Source organism: Branchiostoma lanceolatum, chromosome 4 (assembly GCF_035083965.1).
Source record: "Branchiostoma lanceolatum isolate klBraLanc5 chromosome 4, klBraLanc5.hap2, whole genome shotgun sequence".
NCBI lineage: Eukaryota > Metazoa > Chordata > Leptocardii > Amphioxiformes > Branchiostomatidae > Branchiostoma > Branchiostoma lanceolatum.
In genome coordinates, this window is record NC_089725.1 from 8,272,836 (window position 1) to 8,289,166 (window position 16,331).

General features: G+C 41.0%; 1 protein-coding gene across 15 annotated transcripts in view; it reads right to left on the bottom strand.

Moving 5' to 3' along the window:
- Positions 1–16,331, bottom strand: part of LOC136432412 (serine/threonine-protein kinase MRCK alpha-like) — a 61,187-nt gene that overhangs the window by 14,110 nt on the left and 30,746 nt on the right. For 8 of the 15 annotated variants that reach the window (XM_066423677.1, XM_066423674.1, XM_066423676.1 and 5 more), the window contains 22 exons: positions 15,863–15,973; positions 15,412–15,473; positions 14,899–14,983; positions 13,785–13,808; positions 13,227–13,327; positions 12,562–12,667; positions 11,511–11,635; positions 10,793–10,892; positions 9,491–9,642; positions 8,940–9,040; positions 8,342–8,446; positions 6,999–7,075; positions 6,697–6,717; positions 6,032–6,121; positions 5,230–5,295; positions 4,669–4,774; positions 3,853–3,924; positions 3,019–3,083; positions 2,423–2,562; positions 1,629–1,710; positions 1,044–1,187; positions 36–80 (listed from right to left, as the gene is read on the bottom strand). In XM_066423677.1, the coding sequence (XP_066279774.1) occupies positions 36–80; positions 1,044–1,187; positions 1,629–1,710; positions 2,423–2,562; positions 3,019–3,083; positions 3,853–3,924; positions 4,669–4,774; positions 5,230–5,295; positions 6,032–6,121; positions 6,697–6,717; positions 6,999–7,075; positions 8,342–8,446; positions 8,940–9,040; positions 9,491–9,642; positions 10,793–10,892; positions 11,511–11,635; positions 12,562–12,667; positions 13,227–13,327; positions 13,785–13,808; positions 14,899–14,983; positions 15,412–15,473; positions 15,863–15,973 (1,980 nt within the window). The remainder of the gene's footprint in view (positions 1–35; positions 81–1,043; positions 1,188–1,628; positions 1,711–2,422; positions 2,563–3,018; positions 3,084–3,852; positions 3,925–4,668; positions 4,775–5,229; positions 5,296–6,031; positions 6,122–6,696; positions 6,718–6,998; positions 7,076–8,341; positions 8,447–8,939; positions 9,041–9,490; positions 9,643–10,792; positions 10,893–11,510; positions 11,636–12,561; positions 12,668–13,226; positions 13,328–13,784; positions 13,809–14,898; positions 14,984–15,411; positions 15,474–15,862; positions 15,974–16,331) is intronic. The other 7 variants (XM_066423675.1, XM_066423669.1, XM_066423666.1 and 4 more) reach the window with 6 other exon arrangements.

Consider the following 16,331-nt stretch of genomic DNA (forward strand, 5'->3'; position numbering starts at 1 on the left):
GTTCCTCGTTCATGTGATAAAGTAAGGTCTCTCACCATTGTTCCCAATGGCTGTGGAGACTGGTCGTTTGATGAAACCACCTTCACGAGTGACATGCAACAAAAAGACAACGTAAGCTTACTGGATTCCGTTTGGAGTTTGGGTTAGGAATGGAGGGTGGGGATGGGGGTTATGGGGGTTAGCCCTATGAAGGTTATAATGTGTACTATGCTACTGCAGGGTAGGTTTGGGGAGGGATTGTACTTCAAGTAGCCAAGCTTTCACAACTCCTACTTCAACATCTCATCAAACCAAACACACACAGACAAACCAAAAACAATATCTCCATTTTTCATGGAGATAAATATAGAATACAGGAGCACACGTCTATAATACAGGCACAGTATTCAATTTTTAATTCCATACTGCTCAAGCCAAAACACAAGACAACATCAATACGACAATAGGGTACATAAAGAACTGGGATCTATGATTGTAGAAAGTCAACATTTGCAAACAAATGCAACATATTTCACTACCATCCATCCCTCTGTGGAATGGACTATTCCAAAATCACTTCTGTATAAAAAATATCCCATTGCAAAAATGGACCATTCCAAAACTAGGATTGCAAAATTGGACTGTCCCAAAATTGCCCCCTTCAACGATGGATTTGTAATTTTCCCTGATATCTATTGGGTTCAATTTCTCAAATGTTACTCATTTTTAGATCATTTTAAAGACCTGCATCAAAATAGTGAACTACAAGCATGGGCACATTTTCCAAGCGACCCATACAATTAATATATCAAATTTATTTCACTTAATCATTTTGGCACGGAAGCTGAAAACTTAAAAGTTAAGATTTATAATGGAATTTAAGAAAAAGCTCTAAGTTACACACAACTTTTGCCAGCATGAACTCTTCTTCTACCGTGCACGTCGTATGGTTTCTAAGATTAATAGTTACAAAAAGCTGGTTGCTTGTTGTAACCCTAGGCCCACACCATGCCCTGTAGCAGACCTATACGGCACACTCCCACTTTGGGCAAGAGTAAACTCACAGATCGGTCAGGAAGCTTGTTTTTCTTCAGGATCTTGTGGAGCTCGTTCAGCGCTCCCACCCACTTGACCTTGTCGTGTTCGCTGTCAGCCAGCATTAGGGTCTGACACTGCAGGCCTGGGGGGTCCAGCTGGGAATGTGTCACCTGTCACACACAGCGAACATAGGATACGTTAACACTCCATCTGAAGAAGGTCCTGTCCAAGCTATTAGCTAGCATGGCGTCAGGGTGTCTTTTGGATGTCCTACACTAAGGAAAGGAAATTGGACGCCCTTCTTTTGCAGAGGACACCCAGAAGACACCCTGTATTGCTGGTAATTACACATGTGCATGTGTTCCCCCCACACACTAACTGCAAAATGGACCATTCCACATACAAGACAGTTGAATAGCATGTAAATTGCGGCAGTACTACCTGAGGTCATCTCCAACCCAAACGTCAAGAAGTACAGGGAAAATGCTGACAACTTTTTCCAGAAGTACATACAGTAGGTTTGTAATGCTAGTCTTGGAGTTATCCATGATCCACTGCTTCCATATCAGTGACTGTTACCTTCCAATGACTGAACAAGTTGAGCAACTCACCCGGAATATACAGGGGATGTCTTTCCTGTTGGCGTGAATAACATCAGAGGCCAGGACTGAACTGACGGAAAACTCATCATCCCTGGAAAACACATGGTCAACAACAAGTTACATGCTGGTCTGTTTTACCTTGGGCAAACAACATGTCCATGAAAGGTATTAAAGACTAAGCCAAAACACATTCACTAAGGCCCCTTTTGACTAGATGGCAATTGCTCAGCAGTCGCAGCACACCACAGCTTCTGGTGGAAAGAGATTTCTAGATCAAGTCGAAAACTAATAGGTTCAACGGTCAACCTGATGCCTTGCCAAAAACATTCGAGGTGCTTTTAAGTTAGTGCTTTTTCCACTGCAAACTCATGATGGCTACAAAAACAAGTGACTGAATTTCCACAGTTCCTCCTACTATTTCAACTGTGAACTAAAAAAAAAGAGTCTCAGAGAAGTCACAATTTTCACTGTGAACAAACGTAAAATTGAATTTTCTGTACCAATTATCTGCTCCATTCTTAAACCTAGTCCTGCTGGATTTCCAGAGAAAAAATAACTCCCCACTGCTGAAGTGCCCATACACCTTTGAAACAAAGGGTACTAGTTTGGTATTGCTCATTTTAAGTTACTTCGCTTTACAACAACCGCGCGGGTGCAACATACACATTCTAGAAATACCCTCAACCCAAAAATTGTCAGGGCCAGCATGCAGAACAAGCATGTGCAAACCGACGATTGTAGGGCACAGCAGGACAAGGGTTAAGGCGTCACCAAGAAATAAGTGAGAAGCAGGAATAACATACCTCATGTCCAACACTTGTGACACGATTACCCCAGGCTGGGCGTTCTTCCCCTCGGGAACATCGTAGAGGAAGAGTTTGAAGTCACAGACCACCGCCAGCTGTCTCACCCAGCCTTTCTTCACACCCCCAGGACGGGGAACCTGTCAATCAATCAATCAATCAATCAATCAAAGGACTGGCAGCCATGTGCTGAAAACATATACTTTTTTTGGTACAGAGCACCGATGCATTAAAATAGCTTTAAATTCTTAATTACATATAAGGATTAAAATAGACATGAAAATTACACACGAGATTTAACAACTTGTCACCAGGTGGTCTTGCAGTTAGGGCTGTTGACTTGGAATCTAAAGGTTCTGGGTTCAAATCCCTAGCAGGCCCCAATGTTGTGCCATTGAGAAAGGCATTGTACACCTATTGCCTTACTCCACTCAGGTGAAAATGAGTACCGAGCTTCAGTTAGGGACGTCCTCTTGGACATAAATTTGACTGACACATAATAAATTGTTACTATAACATCATTATTTTCAAGTTCTGACTCTCATAAAAAAAGGTCCTCAGAATGAGACGAAGCTAGGATAAGAAGGGCACTTCACCTTGACATAGCCTTCATAAGCCGTTCCTATTCCTCTCTGTGGATCGATGCCCAGAGGTCTCTTTGCTGCAAGGAGACAGGTAGTGGTGAGATAAATTAAATATAGTTTTTTTACAATTTGACATACCTGAATACATAAATTGAGATATTTCACAAAAAGTTATCATATTAATCTTATGGTGCATCAACATGCTTGTACTAATATCAAGTGCTATACAAATACATACATGTATGAAGAATTGCATTCTCTTACAATCTGACTACATCAAAATAATCATCCATGAAAACACCAATTCTTTTCCTACAGAGGCAATGGAATGCCACTTTTACATTTCTTCAGCTGTCAGTCAAGAAAACAAAATAGAAACCACCCTGTGTATTTTTCTGACACAGATTGCATCAAAAAAGGTGTGATTAAATGTGAAAGCTACCAGGTCTACATGTACTTCCAGGACCCTTATGTAAAGCAGTGTCGTGCCATTGAGACAGGCTACCCTGGCAAAATAGAACAGAAATTACAAGAGCTACTGTAAATGCATTTAAGTTCGCGTGGTTTTTATTTCCAGCTAAGGCGAAAATGGAGTGTTTGTGGTGATTTTAAGTTCGCGGCAGTACTATAGTCACACACCGATACAGTATTTGACACAAATGTTTGCAGTGGCTTTAGGGTCGCGGTGAAACGGTCGCCGTGAAAACCGCGAACATAAAACAACCGCGAACATTTCTGCATTTACAGTATCAATCACTAAAAAAAAAATTAACATTACTACACAAGATATCAATACTGGAAGTTCTACTGCAGTACCGTAGAAAAGCCGCTAGGAACAATACTTACTCTGGTCAGCTGGAACTGGACACACTGCCGGTGCTTTGTCTGCACACGCCACATGGCAAACAAACCCGCACGCTGAAGGGAAGCAAACATATACATCAGGGGCAAAGTTTCAGAAATATGTACATACAGTGTATGCATGTCACTGTCTTATCTTCATCATGTTGCCTATCCAAGAAAATTTGAACAATCATTCAAGTTCCAGAGGATCATAACACAGACCATCTATTTGTGAGATCCATAGTGTGATACAGTAAATGTATTTGGACAAAAGTGCTGGCAAAGCAAGGCAACTCAAGGGTAAACCAGAGCTACTCTAGACCTACAGAAATGAAGAAAAGGTGGAGAACTAAGAAACAAATCAAAGCATGTTACTGACATGTGCAAGAGTAGTAAATAAAATCCATGATGCTCACTGTAGGAGAAGCACATAGAAGGACACCATTCAAGTGGAAAAGGCAAGAAAAAAAGAAGGGGAAAAACAGAAAAACAAGCTAAGAAGCAAAGAAACATGAAACAGCTTTAGGTTAAAGAAAACTCTGGAAGGTTTACATTCCTTGCCTAGCTTGTTACAACCTTTTCTGCCAAAAGAGTTAACTTTCTCAGCGCAAAAATACATGTACTTGTTAATTGTCATTAATCACATGGACTTTTACAGGTAGGTACTATCGACTTGGCTCTAACTTAGGTGTTGCTAAATCATGATCAGAAAAAAAAGAAATGTAAAAACTGCATGTATGTATTGCTGAATGTACACTGATTTCCATGTGTCGTACAAATTGATAAAAATTGCAAGAAAAATGTTTGAATAATACATACTTTCACAGACAACCCCCTGCCTCACAAGTCCCACCATCAGGGATGTGCAGTGGTTACATTTGGTTGGGTTGGTCAGAGTCTTCACGATGAACTGGTGTGCCTTGGGCTGAAAAACACAAGTTTGACAATTTTCACAACTGTGGGTAAGATTAATGTCTTCAATAGAAAACTGCCAACTTCTATATGACAATATCTACATACAACAGTTGCAAAAAGGTGTTTCTAAAGTCATCACTTATAAGTGCCTAGTGGCACATAGGGCAGCAAGTTTCCTTGCTGTTTCAGAAGCAGGGTATATCTTTACAATTTTATGTCCCTTCTGAAAGACGGGTGCAGTCCCAACCAAACTACCCTTCCCAGGATTGAACCAGGATCTCCCAGATTCCAACTAACTTGAACCAGAAGCTCAACTGTGAGGCTGCTACAAGTTGAACTACAGATACATCCCAGAACAAGACATACTGTATTGATAATGCCTTACCCTGGACCCTGATAAAGAATGTAAAATGATAATGCCTTACCCTGGGCCCTGATATAGAATGTATAATGATAAAGCCTTACCCTCGGCCCTGATATAGACGGTGGTCGTGGCATCACATCAGGTCTGGGTGGTGCAGGTGGAAGGTCCTGTAAGGTAACACACATCCCATACAGTTATTTTCTAAGTTATCTTTAAGTAATTAACCTTCTCCCTGCTAAGATACCCATTTTGGCACCAAATCTGTAGAGTTTGTGGGATTAGGCAGCAGGGAGAAGGTTAAGAATGACATGACTGTGACACCTGTTCATGTTTCATGATTGCATAATAAACCTTTTAGATCGCATCCAACGGAGAATCAGTGTGGTCAATGGTCATCGTTTGGCTTCAAAACTAGACTCCCTTTCTCACAGACCAAACATTGCCTCCCTGTCTCTAATCTATAGATACTTCTATGGACATTGTTCCGATGAACTTTCACTACTCGTCCCACCACACGAGAATATTTCAGAGTACCACCAGGTTCTCCTCTGACTCACACCACTATACAAGCCTCAAAGTCAATCTACAGTAACAGCTTTTTTCCACTAACAGCAAAACTCCCTCCCAGCCCACTGCTTTCCCCCGAATATAACCTACAAACCTTCAAAACAAACATACACCGCTATCTCTCACCTTAGCTACATTAGTTCAATTAGTTCAATGCTTAGAAGTAGCCCTCTACGAGCGAGATTGTTAAAAAAAAAAATCTAAAATTTTTTAAAAATGTTACACTTCTTGTGTTTTCTAACACATGTTGTCCAAGAGGCTTCTATCATTTACTTTGTAAAAGGCACAAAGTAATATTTACACTAATAATCAAACTAAATCAAATGTGACGATCACCTCTTCAAGGTCACTGCTGGAGTCCGTCTGTGGGATGGACTCTGGCTTCGACTCGCGTCCTAAACTGGCTGAATCCACCTCACTCTCGCTCTGTACACAGGATATAACACAATTATCGTTCACCACTAGATTCACTAACACAAGTAGAATGTGTAGAATCATGCACAATTTAATTACATGCTTCACAATGATTCTAGTGTTATGAATGAATCAATGATTATTGCTTCCAAAAATAATTTCATAAGGTTGGTAGAACATAGGGTATTGGAGATTCTTTTTTTCACAACCACTAACGTTTCGGTGTCTGTCAGACACCTTCTTCAGAGCTTCTGACTGGAGTACTGCTTCTCACTGCTACAAGTAGCCGGTAACTTAGCCACGTTTAGGACAGTGTTCTCACCAAAAAAGCATCACCTACATCGACTACTTATAGTGGCGAGAAGTCAGAAGCTCTGAAGAAGGTGTCTGACAGACACCGAAACGTCAGCAGGTGAGAATTACTGGTAGTGAAAAAAAGAATCTCCTATATCCAATGATTATTGCTATCGAGAATGTGTGTTGTATTAAGTCGAGACCAAGCTAGACTCTATGTGAGTGCCTACATGGAGTACGAGTGTCAATCATCCCAAGTGGGCACACATTCGTGTAAATCCTTCAGGACTCACCAAATAAACCTCATCATCACTCTGTAAGAATGTAACACAATCACAGAAAGAAAAAACGTCGTCATTTTTCATTGTAATTATATTGGTGTCACAAAAAAATCATCAGAGTAAATTTGCAAGGAGAAAAACTAAACGAGAAACTAATACTAGTCTAAGAACTCAACTACAACAATTGGTCACAAGAAGAAAAGCGGACCTGTCAGCAAAGTTACCGATTGGATGGAGAGACAAAATTAATGACATCAAATTCTGCTCTAAAGCATCAGTGATATCATAGCAACATAAGTTAGAGTGGTTCGTACCTCCTCTGGCCTCTCACTATATCTGTTCTTTTGGAAGTACGTCAGGAAGGACATCTGAGAGTCCGGCCGGTCTGTCGCTGGAGGAAACAAGGAAGCAAAACTGTTTTGAGAACTGCTACACAACACTGCTGTCTACAGCACTTCCTGTAACAACCATTGTAAGAACCAACAACTCCACAGGTATATTTTATACTCTAAAACAACAACTATTGCTGTGATTAGCTTTGTGTACAAAAAGTAGGTGTACAATACCTGATTTATGGAAAGAACATTTCTGACTATTCATGTACACACATGTAGATGATAACATCATACTCAGTCTGTTTGGAACCAAATTTACTTACTGCATATTCAGGAGTTAGGACAACAATTATAGCATAGCTCAATACAACAACAATTTGCATATCAAAGTGCAGATATTACATGCACACATCATTCCTCCTCATGCACCTTGCAAACAAGCAAAATGCACACAGCACCATGACAAAACATGTGATACTCCCTACAAGAAATGATGGGAAACAAAAAAAGGTCAATGGGACATGACAAACAACCATGCACTAGGATGGAAAACACAGGGAACAAAAGAGTGACAAAACAAAATTGGAAAGAAACAAAAATTGAACAAAATGTCTGCCAGCTACATGGATCACTGCGAATGTGATGGAAACTTGTTGAATGTCAACAATAAGATGATGCTATTAGAACAAACTCCCCAAAAAGTTGTGTGATGACTTACCGTGGTAAACGACCATGTCTGTGTCTAGTAAAGTCAGCTTCACATACATTCAAGATACCACAACCTTTTCCTCAGAAACAACTTGCTAGTATGTCAGTTACCAGGCTTTGTCTAGCTCACATTCAATATGTTTGATATCTTTATGACATCAACAATCTACATTGTACTGCTAATCTTTTCACTTTTGCAGTGGTCTTATCTTGCAGGAGGAAAAGGAAGTTTTGAATTTGTAGTTGAAACAATTCTGTCATACAGTAGTCATGCAAGAGAGACATATTCATATGCATGATGTCATAAATTTCCGAAGGAGAGGTTACCATGACAACCGTAAAAACAAAACTACTGTGACAGTTTTAAGATTTGTAGTATGATGTCAAGTCAAAGCCTTGATTTTCTTTTGAATGCTTGTTCCGCTAAATGGCCGCTTTTCTACAAGGTCGAAGTGGAGGGGTCACGGATAAAGAGTACTTGATGACAACAGAATCTGACAAAAGGAGGTACTTAAATTCAAAAGTTGAGAAGCTGACTTGGCCAGGAATAGACATGGTAGCTTTTTCAATCCACAATGATTGAGAGAACACAATGATGAGAACACAAGTAGTACCGTGGGATTGCGCAGCCCTAATGGGCCAGGGAATACCCGAATCGTCTTGGGCAATGGCCCAGCTGGAGTCGCCCTGCAGAGGCCATGTGGTGGCGAGGAGGTCGTCTGTGGAACCAACACATGGGTGAGAGTCATGCGTGCGTTAGGTGGGGAGGGGGGCAGGCAGACAGCCAGTGCAGGTGTGGGGACAAACAGCACACAAACAGCACACAAACAGAAACAATAGTGGACAGCCACGGGTGCACATTAGATCTAGTGTAGTGCTCGTTTACTTACCTGCTCGCTGTTTGAATTACACACAACCTTGGATAAGATTCAACAAGTACATACATGTATCCAATATACTAGTTACAACACGGTTATCATCCTTAAACAAATACTTAGCCAATAGTCAGAAATAATGGGGGGGGGGGGTCCACTGACAGTCACATGAACAGTGGGAAACAAATTGTTGTGATTTTCAGGTTAACCATCCGTATTCAGGACTTTCAAGTGAACAATCATGAATTGATAATGTTCTACTTTCTCCATCCAATGCCAATTGGCAGTTTCATGAACTTCACTGTAGAACACGGTCGGGTGTTGTTGCGAGACTTACTGGATATGGGTTGGCTGACACGGAGCTCACTGATCTCTCTTCTCAACATGTCCACTTCGTCAGTCAGTTCATCGACCTTGGCTTCTGATTCGCGGAGTTTGCTGTGAGGCAGAACAAAGGAAAATTGTGCTATTTCAGTCATGGCTAAACAGTACACAATACCACAAAAGAAACCCTGCTTTGAAATAAAAGATGTTGCGTGAATTGTTGGGAATACATAAGATTGGAACTGGCATAGCATGTGTGACCTAAATGACATGTCCGAAATATCAAATATTCTCAACCAAGTATTGACGCTGTGACCGCTGAGTGTCCAACAAACGACCAAATCTAGCTAATCTCTTAACGGTTTTCATACATAAACTTTGGCGAAGGATTCTTTTTACGTTTTGTGTGTTTCGTTGTCTTCTAAATTCTTCTTCTGCATCGTGCATCATATAAAGGGTTAACCAAATCAAATCTTGGTCGATCAACGGTCAATCAGCCATCGTAGTCTAGTGTTAAGGGGGCTTATGTAAATGAATGCATATTAAGTGACGTTGCACTCTGACCTCTCGGCTGCCATGTGGGACTCCTTGACCCTGGTGAGTTCCTCGCTGATGGCCTGTTTGGCCTCGATCTCGGAGCGCAGGTTGGACTGCAGGGCCAGCAGCTCCTGCTTGTCCAGCTTCTGCGAGCGCCGCATCTGCCAGTTCTTCTCCGACTGTTGGGACAAAGGTAACAAACAGGATCAGGAGGGTGTGCTTTTATTTATTGGTTCAGCATGTACATGCCAGGATTGCCCAAAGAGAGGAGCTATTACTAAGGGCTATCCATGTGCAGTCATAGGACTGTAGGTTTTGAACCACTGGGAAGGGCCTCTACTTTTCTCATTAAGTGCGGTGGGTTCTTTAACGAGCTTGAGGTGTGGCTCTCCTCCAACACGGGACCTCAATTTAACGTCTTATCCGAGGGATGTCCTTAACCGAAGCTATGTACTCATTTACACCTGAGTGAAGTGAGGAAAGTCGTGTTAAGTGCCTTTCCCAAGGGCACAACATCGGGGCATACCGGTGGTTACGAACCCGGGACCTCTCGGTTGTGGACGAAATACCCTACTGACTGCGCCACACGATGCCACTTAGCTGTCTTACATTCAGTGACAGCCAACATAAGCTGAGACAACTATTAGCAGGTCCGAAGAGAAGCGGTGACAAAATGCATCTCCTCCTGTAAGCAGTGGTGCCCCATATCGTCGACAGATGAAAGCGACGACAATGATGATGATGATGAGACAGCTCTTCTGACGATTTAATAAGAGCTTCCATTTCTTTTCCCACTGACGGAATTAATCAGTAGTGTGTGCAACTCTACGGTCTTACAATCAGCAACTTCCGGTCTGAGCTTAGGCAGCTAGTCTGAGGATTTCAGAGCTTCCAGTGACAGTAGATTGTACATCTTAGAAATGCTTTGCACCTTAATTTTTTACCTATTGCAAGCCATGACTAGGAAGCACCAATCATTTAACATAACAAAATTGACAGTTCTCCATATTATTCAATTAAGACTGGAATCTTTGAAATATGATGTATCAGCAATTTTCCAGAAGTAGCATTATCCAAATAGAGAATCTGATATAGCATTACCCTTTGTATGTCTTCAATAATAATACATGTACGATACAAACAAACACAATGTAAATATGAAATCCTAGTCATTCAACACCTTGAATTGAAGGAGCCAAAACATCACAATATTACAACTAATATAGAAACCTGCATAACCTCCAGCCCCAAATTCAAATCAGACCTCAATCTTACAGCCAAAGAATTCCTGAAAACTTAAGACACTTAAACATTGAACTTAAGACTTACCCGAGCCCCCACACCAGACATCTTGAGTCCCTCCAATTCTTCTGTCATCTTACTGGCCAGGGACTGAAGGTAGCCACGTGATTCCTTCTCATCACTAACCCTGGGGAACGGACAGGGCAAACATCAACATCAGTCATGTACATACATGTACGTCACACATCATATTCTTAACTGATAAAATCCATCCTTACCATGTCTTTGTTCAAAACCTGGATCTCCCATTCTCTATATAAACCTAATACCAAAACTTCAGTCAGTATCCACCACTTCACTTGAAGACAACAGACGAATTTGAAAGACACAAACTCATTACGCGAACCTGGAAGAAGCAGGTGTCCATTTACAATCAGCCTGATTTCTGACAGATAAGTACAGAAATAAGCCATTTTCCCCCTTTATCTTACCATGTACATTGTATAGCAATATCTGGAAAGGTTTGACAGCATGTGTGCTGGTGCCAGGCCGCCCACAGGAATACATGTGTGACGCTGGGCTCTGTGACACCAGTCAGGGTTCGGAGAATGTGGCTGGAACGCATTCTATTCTTAACAGACGTGCGCGATGACATAGACAGTTTGTGAGTAAAATCCCCCCCCCTATGATGACATCAGTTTGTATCATTTAAATTCGTCTATTTTGACTCCATTTTACTTTCAGTCTAATGTATATTAACAAAATTGTAAGAAGCAGCTGTTGTGTAAGTGTAAGCTCTACATACCACTGTATGATCTCTGCAATCTGTGCCTCCCAGTGGGCCACAGACTCCTTCTTCTCCGCCATCTCCCGTAGCTCCTCCTCATACTGTCGGCTGGTGATGATCAGCTTCTCATTGGCCGATGAAAGCTACAAGGAGGGAAAGGGTCAGTTGTCTTCAGGGTTTTTTCTAGAAAAATTGAATAAGAGGGAGCAAACACAGACGAGGGAGGGAATTCTATGTATTTATGGAAGAATCAATCGCTGAGTAAAGGCTGTATGCTGGGGATTAAGCTATAATCTGAATTCGACAAGGGGGTACTAGGCTGAAACAAGAGGGCGCAGCGCCCCTCTTTCCCGATTTAGATGAACCCCTGGTCTTGGCATCTCTGTCCCAGGTTCAACAGTTGCATCTCTGTCCCAGGTTCAACAGTGGGATCTCTGTCCGAGGTTCAACAGTTGCATCTCTGTCTCAGGTTCAACAGTGGGATCTCTGTCCCAGGTTCAACAGTCGCATCTCTGTCCCAGGATAAGCAGGGGCCTCTCTGTCCCACATTGTTACTATCATTTATAAAACTAGCTTTTCGAAAAGGTGTTCAAGTTTGTCTTCAGAAAATAAAAGATGAATTGAACATGTCCAAGAGCAATTTGGTCCTTGGCAGTTCAGTCTATCCTACGATATCTATGCATCAAGGGCTGTAAAGTACAACTTTATTTAAATTGCAACAATACAATACAATGCTGAGCACCAGTCAGCAAATGCTAGTGTTATGTACATAATGTACCACATGCAATAGATACAATCTTTAACAATTGTGAAGTTTGGAAGGATTTCCCTACCTTGTCAATCTTTGAGACAAGCTTTCTGTTAACTTCTCTTCCAAAACAAATTCAATTCAACACTAGATGTAAAACAATAGATACTATCTTAGAACTTCTGAAGTTTGGAAGGACTTCCCTACCTCTGAGATAAGCTTTCTGTTAACTTCTCTTCCAAAACAAATTCAATTCAACACTAGATCTAAAACAATACATAGAATCTTAAGAACCTGTGAAGTTTGGAAGGACTTCCCTACCTTATCAATCTCTGAGATGAGTTTCCTGTTCTCTTCCTGTAACATGTTCTTCTCCCTCTCGTGCTTACGCTGCATGTCAGCAATCATTTCCTGGTGTTCGTTTACACTGAGCAGGGTGGAAATATGCAAATCACAGTTGAACTAATGGAGTTGTTAACAGTTTACAGTTACTATTCAATGCACCGGCTTTAGCAAATAAATCATGTTGAAAGGGTATGACGTAAGTCTTGATACTCCTACCAAAAGAATGCACACTTGACATCGAAACAACATCACTAAATATTGAGTTTTCGGAGTAAACCACATTTTATTTCAGGTTTCAATTCAAGGCTGCACACACACCCAAGTCTAGCCGTCATCTTTTCCAGGGAATAATACAAAATAACTGTGTATGGGATAGAAGGATATCCATTTGCTTAACCTCTCTAATTTTGGTGAATTTGAGGGAAAACCGTGATTATTTCATTATGAATGTAGTTTCTAAACGTAAATCAGACAGAAATACATGTTGAAATGGAAATTGACATGTTGAAATGGAAATTGACAAAAATTGTGTGTTTCTGTTCTGAGGCAGAAGTTGCATGTATGTCCTAACCCCAATGAAAAGTAGCCTTCGTGCTGATTTAAGCCTTTCATGAAGAAAACAAACAAACAAACAAACAAACCTTTCCCTCCTAGTCTGCCCAACCTTGTCCTGCAGTACCTGCACCTCCCTCTGCAGCTTGGCCTGCGAGGTTTCCGCATCCTGCAGCTGCTCCTTCAGGCTCTAAACAGGACAGAAACAGAGTCAGAAACACTTCAGTAAACAATCAACAAACTTAGTACGCTGCCAGAAAGCTCCCTGTACAATACACTCTACACACCAACTAATGTGACAATCTCCTATTCCTTGCTTGCTTTACTGTAGATGCAGAAATGTTTTTGTGGGGATTTAATTTCGCGGTAGGGAGAAAATGGAGTGGTTGTGAGTTAGCGTTTGAAACAATAGTAGCGCTGCAGTCACACAATAGAATGGCTTTTTGCGGTGATTTTAAGTTCGCAAAAACTGCTGACATAAAACCACCGCAAACATTTCTGCATTTACAGTTGTATATCTTGTTAAGTTGAACATCAATATCAACTCCAAGTCCAACACCACAGGTTTGCTAGTAAGCGTTTGACCCTTGAATCTGACCGTCTCCTTGTAATGTTAAGATTTGTTTCCACCCTTTTGTTGAACTCACCTGGACCAAGTTAGCCTGCTCGTCCTTACACATGCAGGGGAGGGAAAACAGAGTATTAGAGCCGAACACCCGTCTCCGAGTTCTTATCCTCAACCCGTGTGTCTGGCACTCCACCTCATTTCATGGCTAGCTGCGTCTTTTTATGGTGATGATTTATAAGCAATATTTTTTCTACCTTTAGGCCATGTTGATTTGATAATATGGATGACATCCGTCCACGCTTAAATTTTTTTCAAATTTTTCCAAAAGAAAAGAAAAGTTTTCGACCATACTGTAAATCGTACAAAACATGAGCAAATATTTATTTATTTATTCAGATTTACCACATTTGTGGAAGGATTGGCATAACAGGTGAACTATCACCTTTTCAAGATGTCAACCCAGACCAGACTGTAAGGTTTGGACCATCGCACACTAGGGCATGCCCCTACTCTTTTTCGAAAGATGTGGAGGGTTCTTTTATGTACACGGGGTGTGGCTCTCCCCAAACACGGGACCTCCATTTAACGTCCTATCCGAGGGACGTCCCTAACCCTAGATGAGCTAGGTACTCATTTACACCTGAGTGAAGTGAGGAAAGTCGTGTTAAGTACCTTTCCCAAGGGCACAACATCGGGGCGCATGCTCAGACATGTCCGGGGGCAGGCTGGGTTCGAACTCGGGTCCCCTTGTTTGACAGTCGGATGTTTTATCCATTACGCCACACGACACCACAATATATGCCGTAAATTGCACACACAAAAATTGCAGAAAACAGATATTAATGTCGTAGAATGCCAAAGTAAATTCCAAAGTCAAAGAAGAAGATGTGAAGGAACAAAAATTATGTTTTTTTCGTCATACCATACTCTGTGTTTAGTCGTTAATTTTGTTCAATCTTCCTGATTACAAAGATTTCATGACGAAGTCAACATTTTGTTTTCCATTCATCCATACACAAAACATCAGTTTTGGGATTCACAGAGGATGTCATCCATATAATCCAATCAAGATGGCCTAAGTAGTTTAAATTCATCACAAATATGAGCACCAACCTTTATCCCTTGCTAACACAATTTGATCGGCTTGTACCATATCTATATTGATGTATTATGTTACTTAACAGCCTTCTTACCTTGACTTCTTTAGAGTGTGCAGCCTGTGTTCTAGCCAGCTCTTCCTCCAAGAACACTTCCTTCTTCTCCAGCTCTGCCTTTACCCTGGTGGGACAAATTCTTAGTTAACCATTTCTTGTAGAAGTTCTTACAGCGTGGGTTGTACTTGCTTTAAGTCCTACCATTTGCTGAATCACATTACAACAGACAAATCCATCTCTTATAAAAATAAAACTTGGATAAGATTGGTTGATGAAGGTTTGAAACTCTGAATAGATATGTTAATGAAGTGAAGACAATTAACATATCTATTCAGAGCTTTGGTACAAAACCTAGTTCTGCCAGACCTTTCCTTAGTCACTGACGTAAGACAGCGGATGCTGTCTGAAACGTCTTGACTGTTTCAAAATTTTATCCAGTTGCTTGAGTAACTATTTTTGGCTTTGGATGAGATTACTTCTCCCCACTTCAAACGCGTTCTGCTACAGAAGAAAGTTTCATACAAGACAGAAGATGTGTTCTATATCTCATACCTTGCCAGTTCCTTTTCCTTTTCACTATCTGCAATACTCGAGGATCTCCCCACCTGTCGTCTCTGTTGAAGAAAGACTTCAATTACTTTCACTTGCACTTTCACTTGCACATTGTGTGAAAAGTCTTGCCAAGAATATTTACACCCATTGACATTTTACAATATCTGTTACCATACTGTATAGCTGCACTGTACATGTATAATATGTACATGTATATCAATGTCTAAGGGCAGTTATACCAGCTAATATACAAATACAGATACATGTAAATAACAGCTTGATCCCTAAGTACTGTTGCCACACTTAAACTCAGAGAGTTTATCCAGCCATGCCGATCTTCTACAAGTATATAATCTTGTCTAGTAATAGCAGATAATGCTTACACTATATGCAAACCAATCGTGTGTTAAGAGAATGAGAGGTGGCAAGGAAAACAAACAAGCAAACAGACCTTGAGGGTTTCGAGTTCGTCCTCCAGTTGTTTGGAGTACTGGTCCCCTCTCTCCCGTAACTTCCGCTCCTTCTGAATCTCTGCCTGCAGGTCATCAACTGTAGCTTGTAACTGGAAAAGTGGAAAATAACAAATTTCAACATTTCTCCATTTCCAACGATAATGAACAAAACAATGATGACCAAACCAGCCTGTGACACCCAAAAGTCATGTCTGGTCGGTAGAGGCTTTAACTTGCCTCTACTGACCACACATGACTTTTAGGTGTTCCCTGTAGCATCTTGTCATTCAAGTAATCAAAAGATTGTACGGGCCCACCTTAAGAAAAAGGGCTGTCTCCAATACCCAGGGTATGTAAATCTATGCAAATTGATACAACAATGCATTCACAAGTAACTAAAAACAAATGAGCAGTAATCATAGATTTACCATCATAATACATCTAGTATGTCTCTTTGAAAGTTTTAAG